The sequence below is a fragment of the Sarcophilus harrisii genome, chromosome 1, assembly GCF_902635505.1.
Source record: "Sarcophilus harrisii chromosome 1, mSarHar1.11, whole genome shotgun sequence".
NCBI classification, from domain to species: Eukaryota; Metazoa; Chordata; class Mammalia; order Dasyuromorphia; family Dasyuridae; genus Sarcophilus; species Sarcophilus harrisii.
Genome location: NC_045426.1, coordinates 708,128,227 through 708,155,177, shown reverse-complemented (window position 1 = coordinate 708,155,177; position 26,951 = coordinate 708,128,227). Strand labels below are relative to the sequence as shown.

Below are 26,951 nucleotides of genomic sequence, written 5' to 3'. Positions count from 1 at the left end.
AACTCTCCATGCAGCCCAGACCAATCATCCTTTGCGGTTGATCTCACCCAGGTCGGGGCACTTGATGTCACCATTCCCAGGGTCCGAGCAGGCCCTCGGACAGCCCGGCGCCGCCCCCCAGGGTGTCCCCATCCTGACCCCAGACTCGGCGCTCTCCCAGCTTAGCTCTGCCTTCCCTGCAGTAGGGGCGGCGGCCCTGGGGGCATGACCTCGGCGCACCTGCCCGGCGCTGCCCTCCGGGGCCTTGCAAGCAGGACCGGGAGCTCCCCTTGCAGGTGAGAGCCCTCCCGCCTGGGCAGAGCGGCCCCCGATTCTCCGGGGAGGGCGCAGACCAGGAGCCTCACCTTGCCGAAGCGCCCCATGCTGGTGACATGGGGGGTGCTGCCCACACGTGTGGCCATCCCGGGGGCGCCGACGGTCCCAGGGGTGCTAAAGTGATTGATGGTCCTGGGGGTGCTGACGCTCCCGGGGGTGCCCACGTGGCTGATGATCCTGGGGGTGCCCACGTGGCTGACGGTTCTGGGGGTGCTGACATGGCTGATGATCCTGGGGGTGCTGATGTGGCTGACGGTGCCCCCGCCAGTGCTGTTGCCACCAAAGTGGACGGGAGTGCCTGGGAGCCCCAGCGTCAGCTCTGTGCAGGTGGCAGCTACAATCAGGGGGGAGGGCGGCGTCCCCCGGGCACACCCCCCCCCGAGGGCCCCATTTCTGGGCCGGGGCCTCCAGGTGGGGGAGACAGAACCCGTGCCCGGAGAAGAGACACCCCCCACCTGGGCCCCCGATTTTCCTGGTTTTGTGACCAGGCTGAGTGGGAGTTCAGAAAAGCCGAGCCCGGACTTCCCCTGCTGGAGCTTGTGCCCGGCCGGTGCCAGTTGGCTGCTGCCCAGGAAGAGATGCCAGGGGAAGGACCCACTGAGGGGGAGGGCAGGAGAAGGGCCCCCCCCGGGCCCAGCCCCCTCACCCACCTGTCCTCTGGCTGCCCGCGGGGCCCAGCACCCGGCCGCTGACGGGCTGGCCCCGGCCATCCTTGATCTCAATGGTGAAGGTGGTCTTCATATTGGCGTCCCCGGTCGCACGTGCCCGTGGAGCCTGCCTGGCGCTGCCGGGCTCCTCTGAGTCCGCCGGGGGGCCCCTCTCTCCATTTTCAAGGGGCCTCCCCTGTGACGTGGCCGGGCTCCGCCCCCCCAGGCCCTCCTCTTTAGGGCGATCCCCAGCCCTGGCTCCCACTCGGACAATCAGGGGTTCTCCGTGCCAGGAGGAGATGCGGGCGCCGCTGCTGGCGATCCTGCCCGGGACCAGGGAGATGGAGGAGGAAGGGCCCGGCTCCCCGCTCCTGCCGCCCACGAGCCCGGCCCGTGGGGGTCCTGGCGCTGTCTGGTCCCTGGAGCCGAGCCGCCGCTGCAGCTGCTGGGGGGTCTGGGCCCCCGGGGACGCCGGAGCCTCGGACGAAGTGAACTTGCGCACCCGGTCGCGGACAGAGCTGGTCCTCTGGAAAGGGGAGGGGCCGGCAGGCCCAGCCTTCGGGGAGTCTGGCAGGGAGAGGCAGAGGAGCTCGGTGAGGGGCAGGGCCGGCGGCGCCGGGCCCTGAGACCCCCGACGGGGAAGCCAGAGCTCGCCCCTTCCCACCCGATGTGGGGGCCGCTACCTGGAACCCGGGCCCTGCGGGGGGTGAGCAGCGACAGGGAGCGTTGGCAGGAGCGGGGGCTGGGCTTCTGGAGAGAGGGCACTGCCAGGACCGCGGGGGAGCCAGCGGGGGTGGTGCCACGTGCATGCCAGGGAGAGAGGAGAAAGCCACGGGGGGAGCGTGAGACGGAGAGCCTGCGGGTGGGCAGCGCGGTGCCCCCCACCCCCTTCCCCAGACACACTCACACCCCTCCCTTACACATTCACTCACCCCTCCTCCCTTACACACTCACCCTCTTTCCTTACACCCCCTCCTCCCTTACACACTCACTCCCACTCTCACCCCTTCTCCCTTCCTCTTGTACGTTCCCATGCTCCCAAACCTCTTCTCCCACCTGCTCCTCACTCCAAGCTGAGACCTTCCCAGGCTCCGTCCCCTCCTGGAGCTCAGGAAGGGGGTGTCATGGAAAGTGCTCTGGCTCTGGAGCCAGGAGACCCCACCCTGTGCCTCAATTTCCCTCTCTAGATGAGATGGCCTGAGGAAGGATGAGAAGGGCAAGGCCCCACTGCCCCGGGGTGGACGCTTTCCCCCCACAATGCCCCTGGCGCCCTCCCTGAACCCCCAAAGTGCCTCGAGATGCTGTGGTGAGTAAAGCCTCAGAGTTACAAGGTCATCACTCCAGATCTGGAAGGGATGCTAGGGTGGGGGCTGGGGGGGGCCTGGGGCCCCATGCCCAAGAGGGCGTCGGGGGTGGGGAGCTGGCGCAGCCCTTATTGGGGAGAAGAATGCAGGCGCCCGCAGTTTCCCTTTCAAGGCTCGGCCGGCTGTAGGATAAACAGACCCCCCGTCTCCGGGCCCCGAGAGCGGGCCGGGCACGGCGGGGGAGCTGCCTGCTGGACAGGGCCCAAGCGCGTCCCCGTGCCGCAGCCTCCCTCCCGAGCGGACCCCGGCGGGCCGTCCCCGCCCCTGAATGAGAATCCTCCCTTGAGACCTCCAGTGACGAGGAGCGCCTCCCCCTCCCACTCCCCCTTCCCCCCCAAGGCCGGCCGCTCCAGGAAGGCTTCCCCGACACGGGGCCCGAACTCAGGCTGCGGCTTCCCTGGGCCAAGCAGGACCGGGCCAGCCCCAAGGAGAGAGCCGGCCTGCTCTTCCCCGATGTCAAAGTACCCCCAGAGCCCGGGGGTGTGTCCAAGCTGCCCCAGGCGCCCTGAGGGAACGACCAGCCCCCCCAGAGAGCCCCGGGGTGCACGGGCCCCACCGCCGAGGCTGTGGGACTTCCTAAAGGCCCTTCTCGGGCACCGGCCGAGGCCCAGGTCCTTACCGGCCTTCTTCCCATCGGGGGTCCCACCCGCTGTCTCTGCCGCCTGCTCCCTTCGGTCCGGGCCCGCCTGAGGAGAGACGCAGCCTCGATGGTCCCGTTTGTTAGGCTCCGGCCTGGCCTTCCCCACTGCCCTACCGGGGCTGGGGCCGCCCACACCCGGTGGTGGGGAGGGAGACTCCCAGCGCGGCCATCATGGGGACAGACTTGAGCGCCCCCATCCTCCACCCCCAGGCCCTCCCCCGGTCCAGGCCGCCTACCTCGCCGCTCTGGCCATGGCTGCCCAGAAGCTGGACCGACACGAGCTCCCGAGGCCGAGCGGGGCAGGGTCCGGGGCTGGGCGGGGCCGGCGGAGGTTGGGGCTCCTCGGGGCTGCTGGCCCTGGGGGGGCTCCCAGGATCCGGCTCCTCCTCCGGAGAGGATCTAGGGGGGCTCTCCCCGGCCTCCTCGCCACCCGCCTCCGTGGGGCACCGGGCCGGCTCCGAGGAAGAAGGGCTGGAGGGCGGGCTGGGCGGCGTCGGGCCCAGGGCGTCCAGCAGCAAGAGGGGCCCAGCGGCCATGTCTGTGGAAGACGGGGAGTGAGGCAGCCCCGGGGTGGGCGGGGGCCTCCTTCCCAGCCCTCCCGCTGGGCTCCCCAAGCCCCCGGGCCCCGGAGCAGCCTTACCGTCCAGCTCTGGGCGGGGGGCTGCCGCCTGCCACTGACCGGCCTGGGCCCGGGTCTGCGCTTGCTCGGCCTGCTGTTCTCGCTCCCTGGCCTGAGGGGGGCAGAGACAGAGACAGACAGAGAGGCAGAGACAGAGGTCAGAGAGGCCCAAAGAGAGGCCGTGGCACTCGGCCTGAGGTGCCCACTCTGTTTCATGGCCACCAGAGCGGGCCGACTGCCACCCATGCAAAGTAGCTGGGAAGGAAAGCCGGGGTGGGGCCCAGATAGCCAGTCCTGCCCGGGCCAGAACCGCCCTGCCCCACCCCCAGGGGCCCCACGCGCACACCCACGCACACACAGAGCTCCGGAGACTTGGAACAGGGAAGGAGTCAACCTCATTTCACAGATAGGGAAACTGAGGCACGGCGTCAGGGCAGAGCCAGGGAGAGAAACCAAAGGAGAGCTGCGCTGATGGGGAGTAGAGTAGAGTCAGAGAGCACAAGGAGCCATAGGGAAGAAAGAGGCAGAGCCCAGCACAAAACCCCAACTCTGGAATCTAAACCCAAAAGTAACCTTATAAACAGTAAACTACTACCCTCTTACGGTACCACAGAGAAGTACAACTAGAAAAATCATTCCCAAAACCCCTCCAAGAAACTTTCTTACACTTCTCTTCAACTACCAAAACAACCCAAGCACCACCAAACCCAAACCCCACAAAACCCCAAAACCCCTCCCAAACCCCAAAAACTAAAACCCCAAGCTCCCTACAGAAACCCCAAGCTTACAAAATCCAAAAATCCCAAACCCACTAAAAAACCCCAAAATCCCACCCAGCCCCACCAACCCCTAAGCTCCCCCATCCCTACAAAACCCCAAACCCCTATAAACACAAGCCCCACTTCCCCAAAACCCGTCACCCCAAACACAACCCCATCCCCATCCCACTAAACTCCCCACATCCCCCACCCCACACTTCCCAAAAACCCCACCCCAAAACACAAAAACCCCAAAAACTTCCAGCAAGCTCACAGAAAACACCCCATCCCCAACCCCACTTAAAAACATACAAACCCCAAAACCCCACACCCCACAAAACCCCACCACTACCACTCCAAAATCCCAACCCCATCTACAAAACCCCACAAATACACGCCCCAACCCACTCCCACCACAACCCCAAACTTTCACCCCCATCCCACCACACGCCCCGTCACCCCAACTCCACAACCCCAAAAGCTCACCACAGCACTCCACAACCCCAAACACAAACCCCATCCACATCCCCAACCCCAACTTCTAACCCCATCCCCACAAAAGCAGCTCCCACAACCCCAAACTAACCCCATCCCCACAAAACCCCACTCCCTCCCAAAAACACTTCCCAAACTCCATCCCACCAAAACCCCATCCCACACTCCCCAAACCCCACAAAAATCCCAAAACAAAAATCACTCCCTACCGCCCAAAACTAAAACCCCAAACCACAAAACACAAAAGCACGAAACCCCGTCAAAAACCCCAAACTAAAACCCCAAAACACTCTAATAACACCACCGTAACTGCAAAACACGCTCAAGGCCGAAAACATAGCAAACCCCACTCCCACCCACAAAAACACTCCAACACCGTACAAAACACACTCCCTACATTCACACCCCACTCTGTCAAGCAAAAGCACGTCAACCCCTAATCCCCAAAAATTCCCACCGTAGAAAAACTACATGCCATGTCACAAAATAAGCAAAACGCCACCCTCCAACCCCACCCTCACATCCAAGCAGCACTAAAACCACTAACCTCCCAATTTAAAACAAACACAAAACCACTAACACCCACCCAGCTTGGTGCAGCACAACACAACACCCCACCCCACACAAGAAAACAAAAAGCCGCTATACCAAAACACAAAACACCCCTACTACCCCTAAAACTCTTACCAAACATAACCCAAAAAACCCCTCCTAAAACACAATGCATTCCCTTTATACACCTCTTTACCACAAACACATAAACACAAAACACACCCCAAAACACTTTCCATCCCATCTGCCATGAAATCTCTCATCACCCCGTTACACCGCGCATGCACCCGCACTCCCACCACGAAACACCACCACAGAAAACACACCACACGCATGCCACGCCCACTCCCACCACTCCCGCACACACACCCCACAGCACACCCATCCCGCCACCGCCGCACCCATCACCCACCACGCCATGCACTAGAAGAAAAACCCATCACGCTTAACACAACACACAGCCCACCAAACACACACGCAGCCACACCACCAAATCACCCCACTCCCACCATGCCACACACCCCTTTCACAAAAATAAATAAAAAAAGCTCTCTACCAAACACTACACCCCACACCCTCCCTCTCACTCCAACACCAAAATAGCTCACTCCCTCACGCCACAGCAAACACCACACCCGAACGCAAAACCAAAACACACCACTACTCTCCCTCCCTCCTACTGCAAAACTGCCAAAACATCACCCCTAACACTCATTAGCACCTACCAAAGAAAGAAAAAAAGAAAGAAAGAAAAAAAAACAAAAAGAAAAAAAAATAAAAAACAAAAACAAAAGAAAAGAAAAAAACAAAACAAAACAAAAGAAAAAAAGAAAGAAAAAGAAAAAACCCTGCTCATAAACACACACATAACACCACCACACTCAACATTATTAAAAGAAACAAAAATCACCACCTCCAAATACAAGCCATCACACCCCAAACACCAATTTCTCACTCCCTTGCCATGCACAAAAACTTTACCGCACCCAAACACTCCAAAATCACCCCGCCCCATCCAAAAATAAAAGCTGCATCCTAAGCACACACCGCCAAAACAAAAACAAAAAACTACAACCATTCTCTCCACCTTCTCACTCACCCAACACCAAGCACCAAAACCCCATCGCACTAACTCCACACACTAAACTCACGAATAACAGCAAATCACCACCATTCTACCGTCCGTAACAACACAAAAACAAAACACTTAGTAAACACAAAACCCCTACACAGCCCCCACCCCACACACAAACACACAACAAACGCCCACCACACCTACACACCCCGCGCCACGCCCCACGCACCACAGCCACCACCCCAGCAAAACAACTCACCTAAACATAAAAACCCATGGCCCCACCCAAAAACACCCCTCCCCATCTCCCAAAAGCACACTTCTCCATAAACCTCCCTACTCCCCTCAAACAAAATCTCACTTGCCCCAAAAAACGAAAAACCCCACAAAAATCGCTTCCACTTCTTTACTCACACAAACCCGCTATAGTGCAAAACAAGAAAAATTCTAGCCACCGCTTTAAAACCACAAAACACCCCAAAGCAAAACTAACCCAACAGCCCAAGAAAAACTACCCAAAAGCAAAACCGCCACCTCCCCACCCTCCACCCACTCACCGTACACGCCAAACACCAAAACACAAAAGCAAAACATCCAACTAATTTTCCCAAACCCCACTTTATACACAAAACTAAACAAAAACAAAAAAACAAAACGCTCTCCAAAACACAAAAAACAAAAACAAAATATCCAAAAGTAAAACAAAACAAAATACCGTAAAACAAAATACTCCATCAAAACAAAACAAAAATATCCGTAAAACAAAACAAAAATATCCGTAACAAAAACCACAAAACCAAAAAACGCCCCAAAATCAAAACAACACTTCTAACCTAACCCCTCCCCACCCCACATACCCAAATCCGGAAGGCGGGGGGGGGGGGCTCTTGAGATAAGGGGAAACTAAACTCCCCATTCCTGGCCCCCCAAATTCTGAGAAACAAATGGGGAAAGTCCCCCAATCTCACCGGGCGGGGGCTCGGGCCGCTGGGGGGAACGGGGGAGAGGTACCTGATGGGAGAGGCTGGGGAGCAGTGGCCGGGGGGGGGGCAGAGGGAGGAGGAGCGGGGGGAGCTGGAGGGAGGGCAGCGGGAGGAAGGCCCAGGGCCGGGCAGGGGCCCCAGGATATCTCCATCCGGCAGAGGAAGCGGCTCCCCGGGGCAGAGGGAACGCGCCGAGGAGCCCCTAATACGCCCAATGTAACTAGAGTCTCAGAAAAGCGGCCCCAAACTCCAAGACATCAGCAACCTCCCAGTCTCCCTCAAACTTCCCTTCCAAAACTCCAAGAGACCCTAGGAAACTCAATCCCTCCCAAGAAATTTACCTTCTTCCCTGAAAGGTAAGCAGCAAGAAGAACTCCCAAACCCTTTCACTTAGAACTCTAAACAGTAAAGAAAAACCCCTCCAAACCCTCAATTTCCCCTTCCCTACTAACTGCCACAAATAAGCAAAAACTATTTCTAACCCCTCCCTAGTCCCTTTCACCCTTAGTAAAAGCAAAAACACAAGCATGTGTCCCCTCCCCCCAACCACTCCCCAATAAACTCCAACATCCCAAAATTTAAACATGCACAATACAACCCCTTTCCCAATACAACCGTCCACTCTACCCCACTAAACTCCCTCCCCAACCCCTTTCTACACCTACACACACCACCAACCCCAAACATTCCCAAGAAACCCCAAACAATCCCTAAACTCCAAAACTCTAATCTACAAACACAACCTGCTCATCAAACAAGTAAAAATCACACAGAAAATCACCAAAAGCACAAGAAAACACCAAAGAAACAACCAAGCCATCCCTCTCTCCCTCCCTCCCTCACCTACATCCCTCCTCCCTCTCCCTCCCTCACTCACCACAGCAAAACATTAGCCATGCCACAAAAATGGCCTCCCCACACTAAAACAAAACGAAGGCAAAACTCCAAAACACCACCCTACCGCCACCACCATCCAAAACAAAACACAAATACAAAAACTCCAAAACACTCTCTCCCAAACAAAACACTTATCCCCACCAAAACCACGGCAAAACCCCGTAATCCATCCCCAAACAAAAAAACAAATCCCAAAACACCCACAAACGAAATATCCCACCCAACACCCATTCTCCACCAAAATTTAAAACAACACCTACCCCAGCAAACACCACTCCCAGCAAACGCGCCCACTAATTTAAACAACCAACAATACCACCAAACACACCACTTCACCCCACTTCCAATACCCCGTCTCTCCCTTGGCACAAACACAAAACAAACCCATCCCAAACACAAAACACACCACACAACAACCCCTCCCAGCAAACCCCACCCCCCAACACTATTACACACATACACCCCGCCCACAAAATATGTAGAAAAACAAGAAAAACAAAAAACACTCAACAAAAACACACAAAACCTAGAACCACCAAAAACAAAACCCCAGCAAAAAACCTAAAACAAACACCTCCAAAAACACTTTACCCCACCTGCCCATTCTCCCAAAACACAGCAAAACCCAACAACCCAAAAAACCACCAAAACCCCATCCCACTTTACCCCAAGCCCCAGCAATACCCCCCCACACACCTGTCCCCCCCCAACATACCCCCATACCCCACCGTCCCCAAAATACCCCCACCACCAACACACCCCACTTCCCATAAAGCCCACCCCAGCAAACACCCCACCCCCCCCCCAGCCCCCCATAACACACCCCATACACAGCCAGCCCACCCCACACCCATCCCCAACATACCCCAGCCACTGCCCTGCCAAACCCCCCCAGCAATACCCCAGCCATTACCCCCCCCACCCGCCCACCCCAGCCAGCACCCCGCCATGCCCCGCACACCACCCCACGCCCCCCCCTAACACACCCCACTTCCCCCCCATACCCCCCATGCCCCCCCAGCCCCCACACACACAAAACTCCCCCAACAATACCCCATAACACCCTCACCATCCCCAACAATACCCCCATGGCCCCACCCCATCCCCCCCCCTTGGCCCCTCACCACCCACAAGAAAAAACAAGAAAAAACAAAAAACAAAGAAAGAAATCCAAAACTCCAACACACCATTCTCTCCCACCGTCCCCCACAACCCCAAAACACCCTCTCAATCCCCGTCACCTCCCCATCACACCCCTCATTCACACTCCAAAACCCCACCGCCTCCCACACTCCCAAAATACCAACACACAAAAACACTCACCCCTTACACCCCACAATACCAACAAAAACATCTAAAACCCCCTCACAGAAAACACCCAAAACAGAAAAACACAAAACCTAAAAAACATGAAAACCACAAAACAAACAGAAAAACCCAAACACCACAACACAAAACAATGGCAACACTCCCTCCACACCCCTAATACTCACCGCCCGCCACTAAATGCCTCACTCCCTCCTTCCCTTCCCTCACTCCCCTCCCAGCATCCCACCACCCCACCACACTCCCCAACACCCCACACACAACCCCGCCACATCCCCACACCAAACACGGCAGAAACACCCCACTCCACACACTTCCACCACCACGCCCCTCCCCAAACACTTTCCCTCCCCAACCCCCTCCCCCAACCTCCCTCACTCCCAATTTGCTCCCCACCCGCCCCTCTCCCCCTCCACATACCATCATCAAAAACGCCCCAAAACACAGCAGCCACTGTCGCCACACCACCAAAAACCAAACCAAAACCCCATCACTCCCAACCACCCAAAAACATAGCAAAACACAAAACGAAAAAATCAAAACAAAAACAAAACAAAAATCAAAACACAAAACAAAACAAAAGCCTCAAAACTAAAAACACAAAACAAGAAAATATCAAAACACAAGAAAACAAAACAAAATCCAAAACTGCAAAACAAAAGCTCAAAATAAAAACAAAAACAAAAATCAAAACACAAAACAAAACAAAAATATAAAACTAAAACAAAACAAAACTCTCCAAAACTAGAAAACAAAACAAAAGCTCAAAACACAAAACACAAAACAAAATCCGTGAAACCAAAACAAAAATCCAAAAGCACAAAACAAAACAAAATCAAAAGTAGAAACCAAAACAAAAGCTCAAAACAAAACAAAACAAAATCAAAATGAAAACCAAAACAAAATCACAAAACACAAAACAAAATCAAGTAAAACCAAAACAAAAAGCTCAAAACACAAAACAAAACAAAATCAAAACACAAAACCCCGAAACAAAAATCAAAACTGCAAAACAAAATCAAAACACAAAATCCAAAAAATCAAAACACAAAACAAAACACTACCAACCCCACCCCATTCTACACTTCAAAAACCGCCAAAACCACAACAAAACAGCAAACACAAACCTACCAAACTACTAATACTCCCAAACTGCAAACACTATGAAACTCACAACACCCCAAAACTCTAAACACTCCCCAGCAAAAACTAAAACCCCGCAGCAATACCCTAAACACTCTAAAACCTAAAACAAACTCTATAAAAACCAAAAACAACCTACCATTCAACATGCAAACGAAACCTAAATGCCCTACCTCCCCACCCAAAAACAAAACCACCAACTTTCTCAAACAATTGTCAGCCCAGCACACTGCACCAAAATAAAATCAAAACTCCAAAAGCAGCAAAACCCATCTCAGCAAAATACAAAACCCCAAACAAGAGGCTCTTCCCCGCCCCCTGCTCTGGAGGAAGGGGGAGCAGCCTAGTCATTGGGATTCTCTGGGAGGTGGTTCTAGGCCTCAGTCTGCTCATCTGTAAAATGGGCTCCAACTCCGGGTCTCCTTATGAGGTTTAGGTGGAGGAGAAGGCTCCACATCCAAGCACTAGGAAGTCCCCAAGCCCGGCCTCTGGCCTTTCACCAGCTTCTAGACCCTGTCTGAGGCCCCTCCTCAGAGCTCCTCCTGCTGCCCTGGAGCAGGGGCTGGAGAGGAAGGGCCAGCAGCCTCTGCTTGGGCCCTGGGGACGCTGGGAGGAAGGCAGGGGGGGCCTGCAGGGGCTGCGGGCGCACTCACCAGCTTCCTCAGGGCTCCTTCGTCCAGCCCGGCCAGACCCTCATCCGCCATCTTACAGCCCGCGCTCTGCTCCCTCAGGGACGATGCCGGGGGCGGCCGCCCAGGGACCTCCAGCGCTCGGGCCTCCCCGGGAGAGTCTGCAACAGAGTCCCAGGGGCCCATGAGAAGGGGGCCGTGAGAAGTGGGGGCTGAGGCCGGCCGGGAGGTGCTGCCCCCCACCCCCGGCCCATCTGAGCCCTGTCCAGCACCGGACCTCACTGCTTCTGAAGGTTGGGGGGTGGAAAGCGAGCATGACGGCCCGGGGCCAAGGACTTCTCTCTTCAGAGCGCTCGGGGGTCCCTGTGACGTGGGGGTCCCTGCGCCCAAGGGCCTTGGGCAGGAACAGAGGGAGCGGGCACAAGGGACTTCGGGGGCTCCGGGGGGCCGCTCCTCGCCCACGGTTCATGCGCTCCATCCCTCCCGAGGCCGCCACTTGGAGACCGAGTGTTCCCCGAGCGTGTGAAGGAACCGGTGTCCCCAACTGGAGCCAGAGCTCACTGAGCTCACTAAGGGAGGGGGCTAGAACAGGGGGTGTCAGGGCTGGGAGGGGGCTAGAACAGGGGGTGGCAGTTGCCAGGCACTTTAGAACAAGGGCTGGTACAGCGGGAGGGGGCCGCTGTGCGCTACATGAGCCGCCTCTTGGTCTGTGGCAGCCCCTTCTCCTCTGAGAACCCCCATTTCCTCAACGTTACAGAGGATTGTTGGGGGAGGGGCTTCAGGCCCCCTCACAAGGACTCGGCTCCGGCTTGGAGCTGCGCCCCACAGGCCCCCGGAGACAGAGCAGGCTCCGGAGCCAGCAGTGTCAGAGGCAGCCCTGGCTCCCGGCTCGGCGGCCGGCTCCTTCAGGGGCGCAGGAGGGAGCCCCGGGCTGGGGGGGCCCTGGCAGTCAGCGGTGCAGAGCTCTGGCTGGGCGCCCTGGGGGCCCTGCCCGGAGCTGCTCCCGGGGGTCGCGGGGCAGGGGCTCAGGAGCGGGACCTCCCCCTCCCCCCCACCCCCGACTCTGGGCATCCCCCCCAGCTCCCTCCAGACTGATGCCAGGGGCGGGCAGCGCCCGTTTTCAGGGCAGAGCTGCCCCGGCCTCCCGCTCCGGCCCCCCCCCCCCCGTGCCCCCTCCCCGGCGGGCTCCTTTTCTCCCTCCCACAGCGGGACGGCGGCCCCTGACTCAGCCCCAAGCTGCTCTCTTAGTCACCGGCCGCTGGCTCACCTGGGAGCTCCTCCCCTTCTTGCCCCGCCCCCTGACGGGACCAGCACCCCAGAAAGGCCCCGCTTTCCCCTCGGACCCAGCTGCGTCCGCGTCCAACGGGGCCTTTGAGATGGGTCGGAGTCCCTCTGCCCCCTCCCCCCGGCGGCCCAGGGGGATGGAGGGTGGGGGTGGGGGCTTCCGCCGGCGGCAGAGTCTGGAGGGGCTGAGGGGGCCGGGAAACCTGCGTCATGTCGCCCCTCGCTCTGTCCACCGCCCCCCCCGGGGTCACTCCTCATGTAAGCCCCTCAGGAGCCCCTTCCCCTCCCCCTCCTTTCCCCACTTCTCCCCCCTCTCTGCGGCCCCCTCTGGCTCCTGAGACCCCTGGTAGCCCCCCCCCCCAGGAGCCATCTGCCTTCAGAAGGACACCGAGTCCCCTCCGCCCTCGTCAGTCTGGGGTCCCGCCCCCCAACCTCTCTGTCCCGGGGGCTCAGCCTCCCGCGGCCCGTGCAAGCCGTTCTCGGCCCGGGGCCCCCCGCGGGCCGCCAAGTGCCCCGGACCCCTCAGCCCCGTCCGGGCGCTGCAGCCCAACGTCCCCCGGGCCCCGCCGCCCTTCCCCCGGAGCCCGTGCTGGGGTCGGCCCCTAAGGCCGGTCTGCGCCGTCCCGCCATCGCTTAGAGCCCGTCCGGGAGGTGCTGCCCGAGGTCCCGCGCCCCCGCGGGGTCTGCGGTCCTGAGCATCCTCAGCGGCGCACGGCCCCGGAGCCGTCAGGCGGTCCTGGGCATCCCCGGGCCGCCTCCTGGCCCCCCCGGGCCCGTCTGCGCGGTCCGGTCCATTCTCTCCCTCCCCTCAGCCCCGGGGGCCCGGTGCTGACCCCCCCAGGCCCAGCTCCCCCGCGCGGCGCCTCCAGCGTCCGCCCCGCCCGCGCACCCACCTGGGCTCGGCGGCCCGCGCAGCCCCGCGTGCCCAGGCCCATGCACGGCTCCGTGCGCCCCCGCTCCGGCCGGTCCGTGCGACCGCGCTCGGCTCCCGCCCGCCGCCGGCAGCGCCGTCCGCCGCGCCGCAGTCTGCTAGGGACACTGCCCGGCCCGCCCCGCTCGCCCCGAGTCCGGCTCCGCGGGCCCCGCCCCCGGCCGCCGTCGCCGCCAATCCGCCGCCGCTCCCCGCCCTCCTCGGCCTTCTCCCTCCCGCGGTTGGCTCGATTTAATTTTGGGTGACGCCTCCTCGCCGCTGCTCCTCCCTCCGAGGCCGAGCCGCCGACTTGGCGCACAGCTTCGTGGGGGTTGTAGTCCCCGGCCCCTCCCTTCCTCCCCCGCACCCCCTCCGCGGGCCTGCCAGCGCGGACTCGCCGGGGCCCCTCCCCCCCCGCGCGGTGAGAGGCCGGCGGAGGTGGCTCTGCAGCGGGCGGCCGAGCGCGCTCCTCCCCCGACTCTCCTCCTCTCCCCTTTGTTCCCGGCTGAGCTCCCCCGGCTCTGGCCCCGCCTTCTCCCCGCCGCCCGGGTCTTCGGAGCCTGCGAGAGCGCCCGGACGGGGCGGGCCGCGAGGTCCGAGGAAGCCGGGCCGCCGAGGGGGAGGGGGGGCGCGAATTTAATTAAATTTAATTTAATTAAAGTCCCTCCTCCCAGGAGCAAAGCAGAGCGCGCCCTCTGCACAGCTCGGAGCCCCGCGCTACGCCGGCCGCGCTGATTAGGCGCCGCTCCCCTAAGGTCCTAGCGAGCCGGCATTGATTAGGCGCCACTTCCACAGCCAGAGAGAAGAAGTCAGCATTGATTAGGCGCCACTTCCACAGTCAGAGATAAGAAGTCAGCATTGATTAGGCGCCACTTCCACAGTCAGAGATAAGAAGCGGGCATTGATTAGGCGCCACTTCCACAGCCAGAGTCAGCACTGATTTAGCGCCTCTTCCCAAAGGTCAGGGCTAAGAAGCAAGTGTTGACAGAGGGCTCACTTTTGCTTCTTTCCTCAAAGGTCGCGCCCAACCTTCTTTGTACTGGAGACAAAGGGCCCAGAGGGCCGTGGGGAGCTTATGGGCGCACAGTTGTAAATGGTGAAACGGGATTTGAACCCAGAACCTCTGGTGACTGATCCTGGGGGATGGAGCTGGGGGCAGCGAGGAGACTGGTCTGCTTCCCACTGGGCAGGGAGGAGCCTTTTCCGGTTTCCCTTCTAGAACACTGAACACCGGTTTATCTGAAGGCGCCCGATATTTCTAGAGCTGGCAAACCCGCGGCTTCAAGTGGACGGACAGGAGGCGGGCGATGGGGCGGCGGCATCACCGGGGTCCCATGCTCCCTGCCCCAGAGCCCTTTGGGAGCCCCTCCGAGCTGCCGGCGGCCCAAGGAGCCAGCCAGGAGGCCCGTCGGCCGAGAGTCTGGATCCCCCCCAGCCCAGCCCAGCCCAGGCCCCAGAGGAGGGAGCGCGGCGGGCAGAGGGAGGCTGCTGGCCACGGATCCCTAATGCATTGTCCCCCAAGGGCCTTGGCTTCCTCATCTGCAAAATGGGCGCGATAATAATGCACCTAGGTTTGTTATAAGGCTCAAGTGAGACGGTCTTTGTACAGAGCTCAGCTAAGGGCCTGGCACATAGTAGGTGTTTCATAAATACTTTTTCTCTCCTTCCCTCCCTCCCTTCCTTTCTTCCTTCCTTCTTTCCTGTGAACACTGAGAACAAGAGAATACAATTACTAGCTGTTATAGTGATGATGGCGGTGACCATACGACTAGTTGGAGCCTCAGTGTTGTCATCTGTATAATAGGGACAATAACGATTTTTGCCTTCCCGAGATCCAGAGACTGTTTTTGCCCCTGAGATAAAATATTAACTGCTTTGAACCTCAGTTTCCTCATCTGTCAAATGAGGAATGTAAATCACAAATGTAAAAAGTGTAGAATTTTAGAGTTCTCTGTGTGTGTGTTCGTGTGTCCCCGTAAATGTACGTGTCTGGATACCTTCTGCATCAGAGAATGACAAGGAGCTTCCGAGTTATCTCAGGGGCCCTAGCCTTTCTTTGAAGACCCCCAGTGACAGGGAACTCGCTACCTTATAAGGCAACACACTTTAGTGTTAAACAGCTCAGACAAACGTATATTCTTTGAAGGCCCGACCATTTCATTTTGGCCTTCATTCTCAAACCTAACATAGGGCATTGCACATAGTAGGTGCTTTAAACTTTTCATTTTGGTTTTCATTCCCATACCTAACATACTGCTTTGCACACAGTCGGTGCTTTAAAACTTTTTTTGGCCTGAGTTTTCATGCCTAACCTAGTGCTTTGCACATAGTAGGTGCTTCAAAAATTTTTTGTTGAATTAACATCTAGAGTTAGAGAACTGACTTTTTGAACCAAGTGCGGCACTTGATATTTAGCTATTGCATTTCCTTTTCGTACAAGTGTTTTTCAGTGGTGTCCAACTCTGTGAGCCCATTTTAGGGTGGTCTTGGCAAAGATATTGGGTCCTTTGCCATTTCCTTCTCCAACTAATTTTACTGTAAGTTTACAGTAAATGGAAGCAAATAGGGTTAAGGGATTTACCCACAACCCCCCTGCTAGTAAATGATTGAAGCTGGAGTTAAACTCCGGTTTTCCCGATTCCATGACTACGTTCTATCTCCTATGCCATCTCGCTGCCCAGGTTCCATTTTAGGGACAAACATGGGCACGTGTGTCTGTATCCCAGACTTATTGTGAGGATCAACTGAGATAATATTTATATAGTGTTTAACATAGCTCCGGGTACATAATAGGTGCTTAATAAATGCTTGTTCCTTTTTGAACAATAACTTTTAAAAAATGGAAACCGTGTTCGATGAGCCCTAAAGGTCCTTCTAGCTCTAAACCCTGGGACTTTGCATCTCTTGTGGCACAGTGAGGATGAGGAGGGTCACAAGGTACTGAAACACGGGCTTCAGGCTGGGCCCTGGGCCTAGTTTTGGACTCTCCCTGCCCAGAGGGGAAGAACTTGACTAAAGGGGGTCCTGGAGAACCAGGGGCCGAGGAAGGGGCCAACGCAGGGGGGATGGAGGGGATGGGACGAGGACTATGGGGGAGGGACACACGGCCACGCCCAGCCCCTTGGGGGGGGGGGAAGGGGGGAAGTTGGATGGATGGGAACGAGCCACTCGCCAGCTACAATATTTTGCTCAAATCCAAACATTTGAAAATAAATATTTTCGGAATCCAGCCTGTGCCAGACCCATGAGTCACCGCCGGCACCCAGAGGGGGACAACACCTTGGGTGCAGAGCGGGGGGATCGTGCAGGGCCCCAGGGAGGAGAAAGCGGGGCCAGCCAGACCTGGACCCCGAGGAGCCTGAGAAGGGCAGGGAAAGGAGAGCAAGAGACCCAGTCTGGTCTGTCAGTGGCTGATTCCTGGGAGTGACTCATCAGTCATTTCCTCTTCTACAAACAGCTATTACGTATGAGGGAAGAGGAGAGGCAAAGGTTCTTTCTACCCTCCCACCTCTGACAGCCCCTGTTCTAAGCTCTTTCCCAGCCCTGACAGCCCCTGTTCTCAGCCCCCTCCCACCCTGACACCCCCTGTTCTAAGGGTCACAGATGGGCTGCATCCAGAGCACCATCTGGCAGAAGGTCCAGAATCCCCTGGGAACAAGGGGCTTTCAGCCCTCCCCGGCTCCCCGCCCCGTTCTACCTCGGCCCACCCAGGAGCTAGCCCAGCCCGCCCGTGACTTCCAGCCCTGAGCTGGGTGTAGCCGGGCCTGTCCCAGGCGACGTCCTGGCCCAATGACACAGGTCTGTATCTGCTCTCAGAAGCAAGGCCTCTGTCCCAAATGGAGCTCAGGGTGCAGAGCAAGAACCAGAAAAACGTGTTGGGGCTGGGAGCCCAGAACTCAGAGCCTGGATCTGGGGCGGGGCGGGGGCAGACTCCTGGGGTGTCCCAGAGTGAGCACTCCCCTGGATCGGGCTGCAGGTGGGGGGCAATGATGATGCCCTCTTTGGGTGTCCCAGGGCGTCCGGGCTGGCGGAGGCAAAAGTCCCGGGTGCTTCCCTGGGGCAGGGGGCCCCCTGTTCTGCCATAGTCTGAACTAGCAAATTCAACCAGCATTTATTAAGCTCCTCCTGTTTGTCAGAGCGAGGATTACAAAGGTGACAGAGGCCTTGTCTTCAAAGAACTTTCATTCTAGCAGGGATGGGAGCAGTGGGCAGAGGGCAGGGGCCATGGGGCAAAGGGGAGACCCAGGCAGAGTCCTGGAGGGAAACTGGAGAAGAATCCCAGGTGGAGGGAAGGGGTTACACATGATCACTCAGTTGGAGCTGAACGTGCATTCTAAAGGTAGAAATCAACAAGAGGTTTGGCAATTGTTAATGCTATAAAGTTACCCATGCATATAACCTGTAAATAAAAGGCTGTTAAATAAAATAAATAAAAAATAAAGGTAAAAACCATTTACAGGTGTGACTTTCCTAGCTGCCACAAAGGGGAAGGCCTGTGGCTGGGAGGGAGGCTGGGAGGCAGGGAGGGAGGGAGGAAGGAAGTCTGGGAGGTCCAGCCTTTTATCCCCACTGCCCTGGGCTACCAACATGTGGCCCTGGCTACATGGCTTGTTTCTTTGCCTCTTGACATTGGTAGTGGACTAGACTTTGGCCTTTGAACTTTTGAAGGGCTGGAGAGGGGGTCTCCCATGGGAAGTCTGGAGCCAGATTCCATGCATGACTGACCCCAGTGAGGAGCGAAGTCTCCAGTGACCAGCTGATGCTACCTAGGAGGGATTGGAGACAACTGAGAAAGAGCTACATAATGATTTCTCCAAAGGCCGTAGGAAGCAAACTTGCTGAAGGAGAGGAAGGGGATGGGGACACAATTGTAGAAACTGCCACGAATTTGAGCCTATTCTTTCCCAGGACCAAGGAGGTAAAAATAAAAATAATAACATTTATATCCAGGAACTGTGTGCTAAGCACTTTTTACAAATAATAAATAGCTCATTTGATCTTCACAACAAGCATGGGAGGCAGGTACTATTCTTATCCCCATTTGACAGATGAGAAAACTGAGGCAAACATTGTAAAATGACTTGCCGAGAGTCACACATCTAGGCAGTGTCTGAGGCTAGATTTGAATTCGACTCTTCCTGACTCCATCCCCAGCAGTTTATCCACCTATACCACCCAGCTGCTTGGGCTCCTAAGTATTGCAGGGAAATCTTTCTTGCCTTAAAAAAAGTGGTTTAATATATTTTACCATCTTTAACCTGTATTGGATTACTTGCCATCTAGGGGAGGGAGTGGGGAAAGGAGGGGGAAATTTGGAACACAAGGTTTTGCAAGGGTCAGTGGTGAAAAATTACCCTTGTGTATGTTCTGAAAATAAAAAGCTCTAATAAAAAATAAACTGGTTTATGTTCATTGGTTAAATGACACTGCGATGCTGCAATCCTTGCTTGGCATTGAGGACATAAGAGAATTTTCCAAGAGATACTATTACCGGCACTGAACGCTGGGGTGAGCATCTTGGAACGGGGGCTCTAGCCAGAGAGACTCAGAAGTGGAAGAGTTAGTTATCCCCCTGACTATGAAGGGGAGATAGAGCCTTGCCCAGTGGCCCAACTCTTTCATCAGGGAGTGGGAATGAGGGTCCTTAGTGCCCATAATGGCCACATTGGTGGCCCTCAAGGCCCTTCACTATCCCTCCCCTCTGAAGGCTATTCTTTTCTTTTCCTTTTTTCTTTTAAGTGATTTGCCCAGAGTCACATAGCCAGGAAGTGTTAAGTGTCTGAGACCAGATTTGAACCCAGGTCCTCCTGACTTCAGGGCGGGTGCTCTAACCACTGCGCCATGTAGCTGCCCCCATTGCTGTGTTTCCTAATTCATATGAGGTCCTCTGGGTGTGAAGAGTTGAAACAGAGGGGAGGGGTTCTGTTGGACTCTTGTATCTGAGACTGAGAGACTCCATTCATTCATTCCTTCATTTGCTCCAAGCCAAGACTAAAGCAAAGAGAGAGTTGGTACAAGGCTTTTTATGCATAGTTAATTGCACATGCAATGCAGCTTCTGGGGGGGGGATGCACCAAAGTACCAAGCGATTCTCTGCTGCTCGTGCTAATTTTGACCTAACAATTACCAGGAAAACCTCTCCCAGGCAGCACCACGGAACTGTCAGCTATAGAAAAGGGAGAGGTTTTGAAAGCCGTAGATAAGGTCACTTATCTTACCAGGAGACTTTCTGGGGATGGATGTCTACGTAGCATCATGAGGTTGGTGCCCACATTGCTAGAGCTGGCTCAGTGTTTGGGAGGCTCCTGAGGGAGACAAAAGAGACTAAAAAGGAAAAGGACCTATTTGTTTTTTTATTATTATTTCTTTTTTAGCAAAGCTTTTTATTTTTCAAAACATATGCATGGATCATTTTTCAACATTAGCCCTTGCAAAACCTTGTGTTCCAATTCCCCCACACACACACTTGCCCATGCTCTCCCCTAGATGGCAAGAAGTCCAATATATGTTAAACATGGTAGGAATATATATGAAATCCAATATAGGCAGACATACACAATTATTGTGCTGAAAAATCAAATCAGGCCCGAAAAAAAGAGAAGCAAAACAAAATGCAAATGAAAACAACAAAAAGAGTGAGAACGCTATGTTGTGATCCACACTCAGCTCCCACAGTTCTCTCTCTGGGTATAGATGGCTCTTCATCACTGAACAATTAGAACTGGTTTGAATCATCTCATTGTTGAAGAGCCACGTCCATCAGAGTTAATCATTGAATAGTCTTGTTGTTGCCGTGTTTAATGATCTTCTGGTTCTACGCATTTCACTTAGCATCAGTTCCTGTAAGTCTCTCCAAGCCTCTCTGTATTCATCCTGCTGGTCGTTTCTCACAGAACAATAATATTCCATCACATTCATATACCATAATTCATTCAGCCATTCCCCAGCTGATGGGCATCCACTCAGTTTCCAGTTTCTGGCCACTACAAACAGGGTCGCCACAAACACTTTTGCACATGTGGGTTCCTTTCCCTTCTTTATGATCTCTTTGGGATAGAAGCCCAGTAGTAGCACTGCTGGATCAAAGGGAATGCACAGTTTGAGAGCCCTTTGGGCAGAGTTCCAGATTGCTCTCCAGAATGGTTGAATCCATTCATAACTCCATGAACAATGCATCCGTGTCCCAGTTTTCCAACATCCCCTCCAATATTCGTCATTACCTTTTCCTGTCATCTTAGCCAATCTGTCAGGTGTGTAGTGGTACCTCAGAGTTGTCTTAATATTCTCTGATCAATAGTGACTTAGAGCCCCTGGAAAAGGACTTATTTGTACCAAAAATATTGACAGCAGCTCTTTTTGTGGTGGCCAAGAACTAGAAATCAAGGGGAAGCCCATCAACTGGGCAAATTGTGGTATGTGATTATGATGGGATACTATTGTGTTGTAAGAAATGAAGAGCAGGATGCTCTCAGAAAAACCTAGGAAGATTTCCATGAACTGATACAAAATGAAACATACTGTGTACAAAGTAATGGCAATAGTGTAAGATGATCAGCTCAGAATGACTTTGCTGTTCTCAGCAATACAAGGATGTAAGTGAGCTCTGAAGAACTAAGGAGGAAAAATATTATCCATACCCCGAAAAAGAACTGATGGCTTCTGAGTGCAGATTGAAGTGTACTTTTTAAAAAAAAACTTTATTTTTCTTGAGATGTCTTTTTTTTTGGGGGGGGAGGGTCTATGTTTTTACAACATGACTTCATGAAAATGTTTTAAAGAACTATATATGTATAACCTATATGAAACTGTTTGCCTTTTCAATGAGGGGGGATGGGATGGGGAGGGAGGAAGGGAGAGAATCTGGAACTCAAGTTTTAAAGAACAAATGTTAAAAATTGTTTTTACGTGTAACTGGGAAAATTAAAAAAACTAAATAAGAAAAATTTTCCTTAAAAAAAGGAGAAAAGTATTAGGCTGACTAGCAAACTGAAGGTCTACAGAGCTGTTACGCTGATCTCATTGTCGTACCCTTGTGAAACTTGGACAGTCTGCCAGCGTCACGCCAGGGAACTGAATGGCTTCCATTTGAATTCTTAGGAAGAGTCAGAAGATGACTGAGGTCTTTTCTCGAACTAAACTGCCGAGTGTTCCGACTCTACTCCAATGGGCCAGCCATAACGTTCAGATGCCAAAAGTACGTTTGCCTGAAAAACTATCGAGTGACAAACTCACACAAGAGAAGTGCTTGCAAGGCAATCAGAAGAAGCAATACAAGGATCCTCCCAAGGTCTCTCTGAAGAACTTTGGAACTGATCTGGAGACATGGGAGACAATGGCAAAGGACTGCCCACCGTGATGTGCCCGAGTCAAAGATGGCACTGGGCTCTACGAACAAAACAGAATTTCAGTAGCTCAAAAAAAACATGAGATATTCACATTTATTTTATTTTATGGCTGCGCAAATTTAGGGCCATCTCCCTCCCAAATCATCACATGGACGATTTGTGCCTGACCTGCGGTAGAGCCTTCCAAGTCTGATCAGCCATAATTGCACGCTTACCCCAGCACTGTGATGTCCTTTTAGATCTCGACAAACAACATTCATTTGGAAGTTTATGCTTAGAAGTGCCGGCCATCTCTTTTATGACTCTTTTTATTATGGTGTTAAGATTTTTTTGTCCCATTGTGTTTTCTGAGAGACCTATAATCCTTAGATTGCATCCCTATCATGTCTTCTAGATGTGTGTATTACGCACGCGGAGTAGGCGTGCTCTTGTTTTTTCCCTGCACAAAAACTGGCCACGTATCAGGGCATTAAAAACCTCTCAGCAAAGGCAGAAAGGCAGAAACAGTAAATACTCCCTTTTCAGATCACCATTCAATAAAAATTATATTCAATAAAGGGGCAGGGAAGGATAAACTAAAAACCAATTGGAAACAGAATAATCTAATTCTAAAAAATGAGTGAGTCAAACAACAAATCACAGAAAGATCCATAATTTCATCTAAGAAAATGACAATAACGAGACAATGTATCAAAATCTATGGGACGCAGCCAAAGCAGTTCTTGAGGGAAATCTTATATCTCTAAATAGCTACATAAATAAAATAGAGAAAGAGAAGATCAATAAATTGGGCACGCAACTAAAAATGCTCTTGCTTTTTGCTCTTTTCTTCTAGGTCATCTTTCACTTCTGTGTATTTGCATTTCCAACCTCCTGTTCTTTCTTCTGTTTCTTTGATCAGATGATGATTCTGTTGCAGATTCAAGTTTTTCTATTATTTTTGCTGTGCGGGCCATAAATTCTGTCCTAGCGATGATCGTTTCTCTTTTGAACTGCTCAGGAACGATGTGTTATGGTTCCCCATGTTCCCCAGATTGCACGGGTCTGTTTCATCACGTAGGAAATCATTTTTCTTTTTGTTTTTTGGACAGTATTTATGCATAGATGTCTGAACTCATATACTAGATCCAGAGACCACACTTTCTTCTATTGTTAACCTTTTTTCTCCATTGATTTATCTGTTTATGTTCGAGATCTCCAAGTATTCTTCTGGAAGTCTGGGTAATTTTAGTCTCTCTACCACCCCCACCCTTATTTGTCCTGTTACTCGCTCTCTGATCTCCTCCCCTCTGATCTTGGGTCAATCTCAAAATGTCTCAGCCTCCTCGTGTATTAGAAAATTCACGGTTCGCCAGCCTAGCTCTATTCCACCGGACTCTTGTGTGGTCAGACTTGTGTGGCCTCCCTGAGGACTGTGCTCTTTCCCTCTGGCTTTGGTCCAATACTGAATCGCCTTCCCCATGTAGAGCTCCCGGGGAGCTGGCCCACTCCCTCAGTTCTCTGGCCCAACACGGGTGGTTCCGAGCTTCGTGGCACTGGTGCTAGGAGCTGCGTCCCCTGCCAGGCTCTTGTGGGTGTGTGGCCAAGCTGGACGCCCAACTCTTAGTAAATTGGGGCTGGGGTCTTCATGGCACTGGAAGGGGGAAGAAGAGGGTTTATTCTAAGTCTGCATCCCGTCCTTGGCTACGCTAATAGGGCCTCGCTCCTGGTCGCTCTCAAGGTGATGGAGAGAGGTGCTGGGTGAGCTCGGGATCAGAGAGTGTCTGTTCACGGATCTGTTTCTTTTTTTAACCTTTTTGGGATTCTGGGTGTCCTGGATCACGGAGACAGCTGAAGGTGCTTTGTCTCTGGGTGAGATTAGTGCACGGGAGAGTCTGAGAAGTCCCAGGATCCAAGAAGATGAATTCTCCTTTGTGATCTGGAAGGTCACTCACTCATTGGCTCGTTCTGGAGCACTGACTAACTCCCAGCCCCTGTTAGGAGCGGGGACAGGGACAGAAAAACTCAGGCAGATTCTGCCCCAGGAACTGGCATTCCCATGGGAGAAAACAGCTTATGCACAGATGAAATAGGACCCAGAATGACAAGGCAAAAGCCAAGGAAGAGTGTTAGCAGCCGAACTGGGGGGAAGGGAATTGGGTCATCCTTCTCCAAGGGGGGGCCCTTGAGGGGCCCTTGAGGAGATCCAAGTGTCTCAAGAGGCAGAAGCGAGGAGGGAGGAGTGCATTCCTAGCATGGAGCACAGCTAGAGGGACCACACGGAAACGGGAGACGGGATGTTCGGTTAACAATATGTAAAATGTATAGAGTGTGTGTGTGAGTTTGAGTGTATAAGTGTGTATGTGAGTGTGTAAATGTGTGAGTGTGTGTGTAAATGTGTGTGATTGTGTGTGAGTGTGTGTGTACTACTCCATTTATCTGAGACGACAGGGACCTTAGAGATTAGCTAATCCAACTCTCTCATTTTATTGGGAAGGAAATTGACACCCAGAGAAATTAAGGAAATTATCCAAAGTCACACAGTTAAAAAACGTTAGAAGCTGGTCGTCGTCATCATCATTTTCTTCTTTTCTTCTTTCTCTTCTTCTTCTTCTTCATCTTCTTTTTCTCCTCCTTTCTTTTTCTCTCTTCTTCTTCTTTCTCTTTTTCCTCTTTTTATTCTTTCTCTTTTTCTTCTCCTCCTTCTCCTCCTCCTTTCTTTTTCTCCTTCATCTTTTCTTCTTCTTTCTCTTCTTCTTCTTCTTCCTCCTCCTCCTCTTCCCCCTCCTCCTCCTTCTCCTCCTCTTCCCTCTCCTTCTCCTTCTCCTCCTCCCCCCTTCCTCCTCTTCTATCATCTTCTTCTTCTTCTTCTTCTTCTTCTTCTTCTTCTTCTTCTTCTTCTTCTTCTTCTTCTTCTTCTTCTTCTTCTTCTTTTTCTTTCTTCTTCTTCCTTCTTCCACTTTGGGCAGCTAGGACATAAGAAAACATTTTTGGGGCAGATTTTTAAAAATCTGCATTCATTGTTCTCTGAAATGGTAGTCAAAAATATGAAAGACACAGGTTTTGTAGAGGCTGGTCTTGAACCAAGGCTTCCTGCCTCCAAACCCAGCCCTCAGCTGCAATATTGCGCCGACTCCCACGCCGAGACCGGCCTTGGAGTGCAGAGGGAGCGGGGCTGAGAACAATTCCCGTAACTCTCCTGGGCTTGGGGAGAGAGCATCCTCTGGCCGGGTGCGGGGCCAGGCCCGGAGAGCCCGAAGCCAAGTGTAAACGTGGCTGGTTTCCGATGGTGGGAGCCACTGGGTGGGGCAGGCTCCCACTTTCCCCTGGTCCACCATCTGCCGCTTCCCAGAGACCCCCAGCTCCCGGAGGCATTCCGGCTTCCAGGCTCTCTCATGCTTTCTCCATCTGGTTTTAAGATGAGGACATTCTGACTAATAATAGAGATATGGAGAGATGGAAACGTTGGGAGAGCATCCCATTTGGACAGGGGAGGTTAGGGGCCTCTTGAAAAAACTTCCCAGCACTTAGAGCCATCCTGAATGACAGCAATTTCCTCCCAAGAGCCCGTGGAGGGATTCTGCAAGTGTTGGCTTCTCATCACTTATTTAGGGTTTCAAATTTCCCCTTTCATGGACAGGGAAACTGAGGCTCCACAAGAGGCAGGGCAGAACTGTGCAAAGAGGCCCCCAGATGGGGAGTTAATAAGCAATATATAAAGACAGGCCACAGATAGTCCCTGCCCTCAGGGAGCTTACAGTCTGATGGGGAGATTTCCTCTGGACTGGATGTCCAGGTCTTCCACAGGGCCTAGAACGCAAGTACTGATCAGGTGGAACTGAATCCCCTAAGAACAGCTTCCAGTGCCATCCTGCTAAGGTGTCTGGGTTCTGTGCTGGTACCCGGCTGCCTCACCTGGGCCAAAAAGTGCTTTTCTAGCCAGCCCCGAGATCCAGACCAGAACAGGGACTGAGCAGCATCTGCAGGGGCTCCGGCCCGGGACCCGGCTCTTGTTCCCAGGCCCCAGAAGGCGGCAGTTCCTCCCAGCGCTGACCCCGGCCCGGACCCCAGCACGGAGCCCCCTTCCCCAGGAGGGACGTGGCTTTCCAGAGAGCCAGCAGTAAGCCAGATGTCTCTGACTGTCCCTGGGGGGAGCAGCTGCACGGAGGTCAGAGGAGGGACAGCCTGGGCTGGGGCTCGGAGCCAGCCCCCGGGCCTGTAGCCCTCATGGTCTCCCCAGCCCCCACTGCAGATCCTGTTTTATGTCAAGAGTCCCCTTTGTGTTTGTTCTGAGCTGGGTCCAGGGAGGAAGAGGAAAGGACAGCTTAGAACGAGCATCCCGGGGGTTACGAGCCTTAGAACAGAGACAGTCAGGTCCAGGCAGGGCTTCAGAGCAGGGAATGGCCCAGGAGGGAGAGGAGACTTAGCTTGGAGGCAGCTGGAGGCCAGAGGGGAATGGGGTATTCCACGGCCCAGCCTGGCTCCTGAAAGACTCCGGCCTTCCAGGCCAGGCTCTTTCTGCCCAAACAGACTTTCTCCTAAGGAATATTAGCAGTGGAAGAGAGCAAACCCTTCAGAACAAGCCTACAGGCACTGCCCCCCCCCCTTCCTGGAGCCCCGGGGGGGGGGGGCACGGGCAGGACCAGCAACTGGGCCCTTCTGAAGCTGGCCTTGGAGGGCCAGGAGAGCCTGCGACCAAGAGAGGGAACTGAGGCCTTGGGGGGAGGGGGAGGGGGGCCTCCCTCTGGGACCTGAGGGCTTTGGTTCTACCTTCTAAAGCAGGGGCAGCTGGGCCCCATCATGGGACAGACTCTGTGTTCTGTGTGCTAACCTCTGACCCTTTACATCCAATGACCTGAGAGTGTTTCACACACACTGGCATTTTCTATGAGTCCAGGCTCATCCCTCAGCGCTCTTCCTCGTGGTAGTCCCAACGTGGCCAGTTCCCCACAGGGCCGTGGTGGCTGGAAAGGGTCTGGGGGACATGGCT

General features: G+C 54.2%; 1 protein-coding gene across 1 annotated transcript in view; it reads right to left on the bottom strand.

The window, feature by feature from the left end:
* Window positions 1-5,725, bottom strand: part of SMTN (smoothelin) — a gene marked incomplete in the record, with an annotated part of 14,351 nt that extends 8,626 nt beyond the window's left edge. Inside the window, 7 exon segments of the mRNA XM_031948892.1 lie at window positions 345-634; window positions 966-1,529; window positions 1,646-1,726; window positions 2,946-3,012; window positions 3,203-3,504; window positions 3,607-3,840; window positions 5,665-5,725. Coding sequence (XP_031804752.1) covers window positions 345-634; window positions 966-1,529; window positions 1,646-1,726; window positions 2,946-3,012; window positions 3,203-3,504; window positions 3,607-3,840; window positions 5,665-5,725 — 1,599 coding nt within the window.
* Window positions 5,726-26,951: the final 21,226 nt, after the last annotated feature.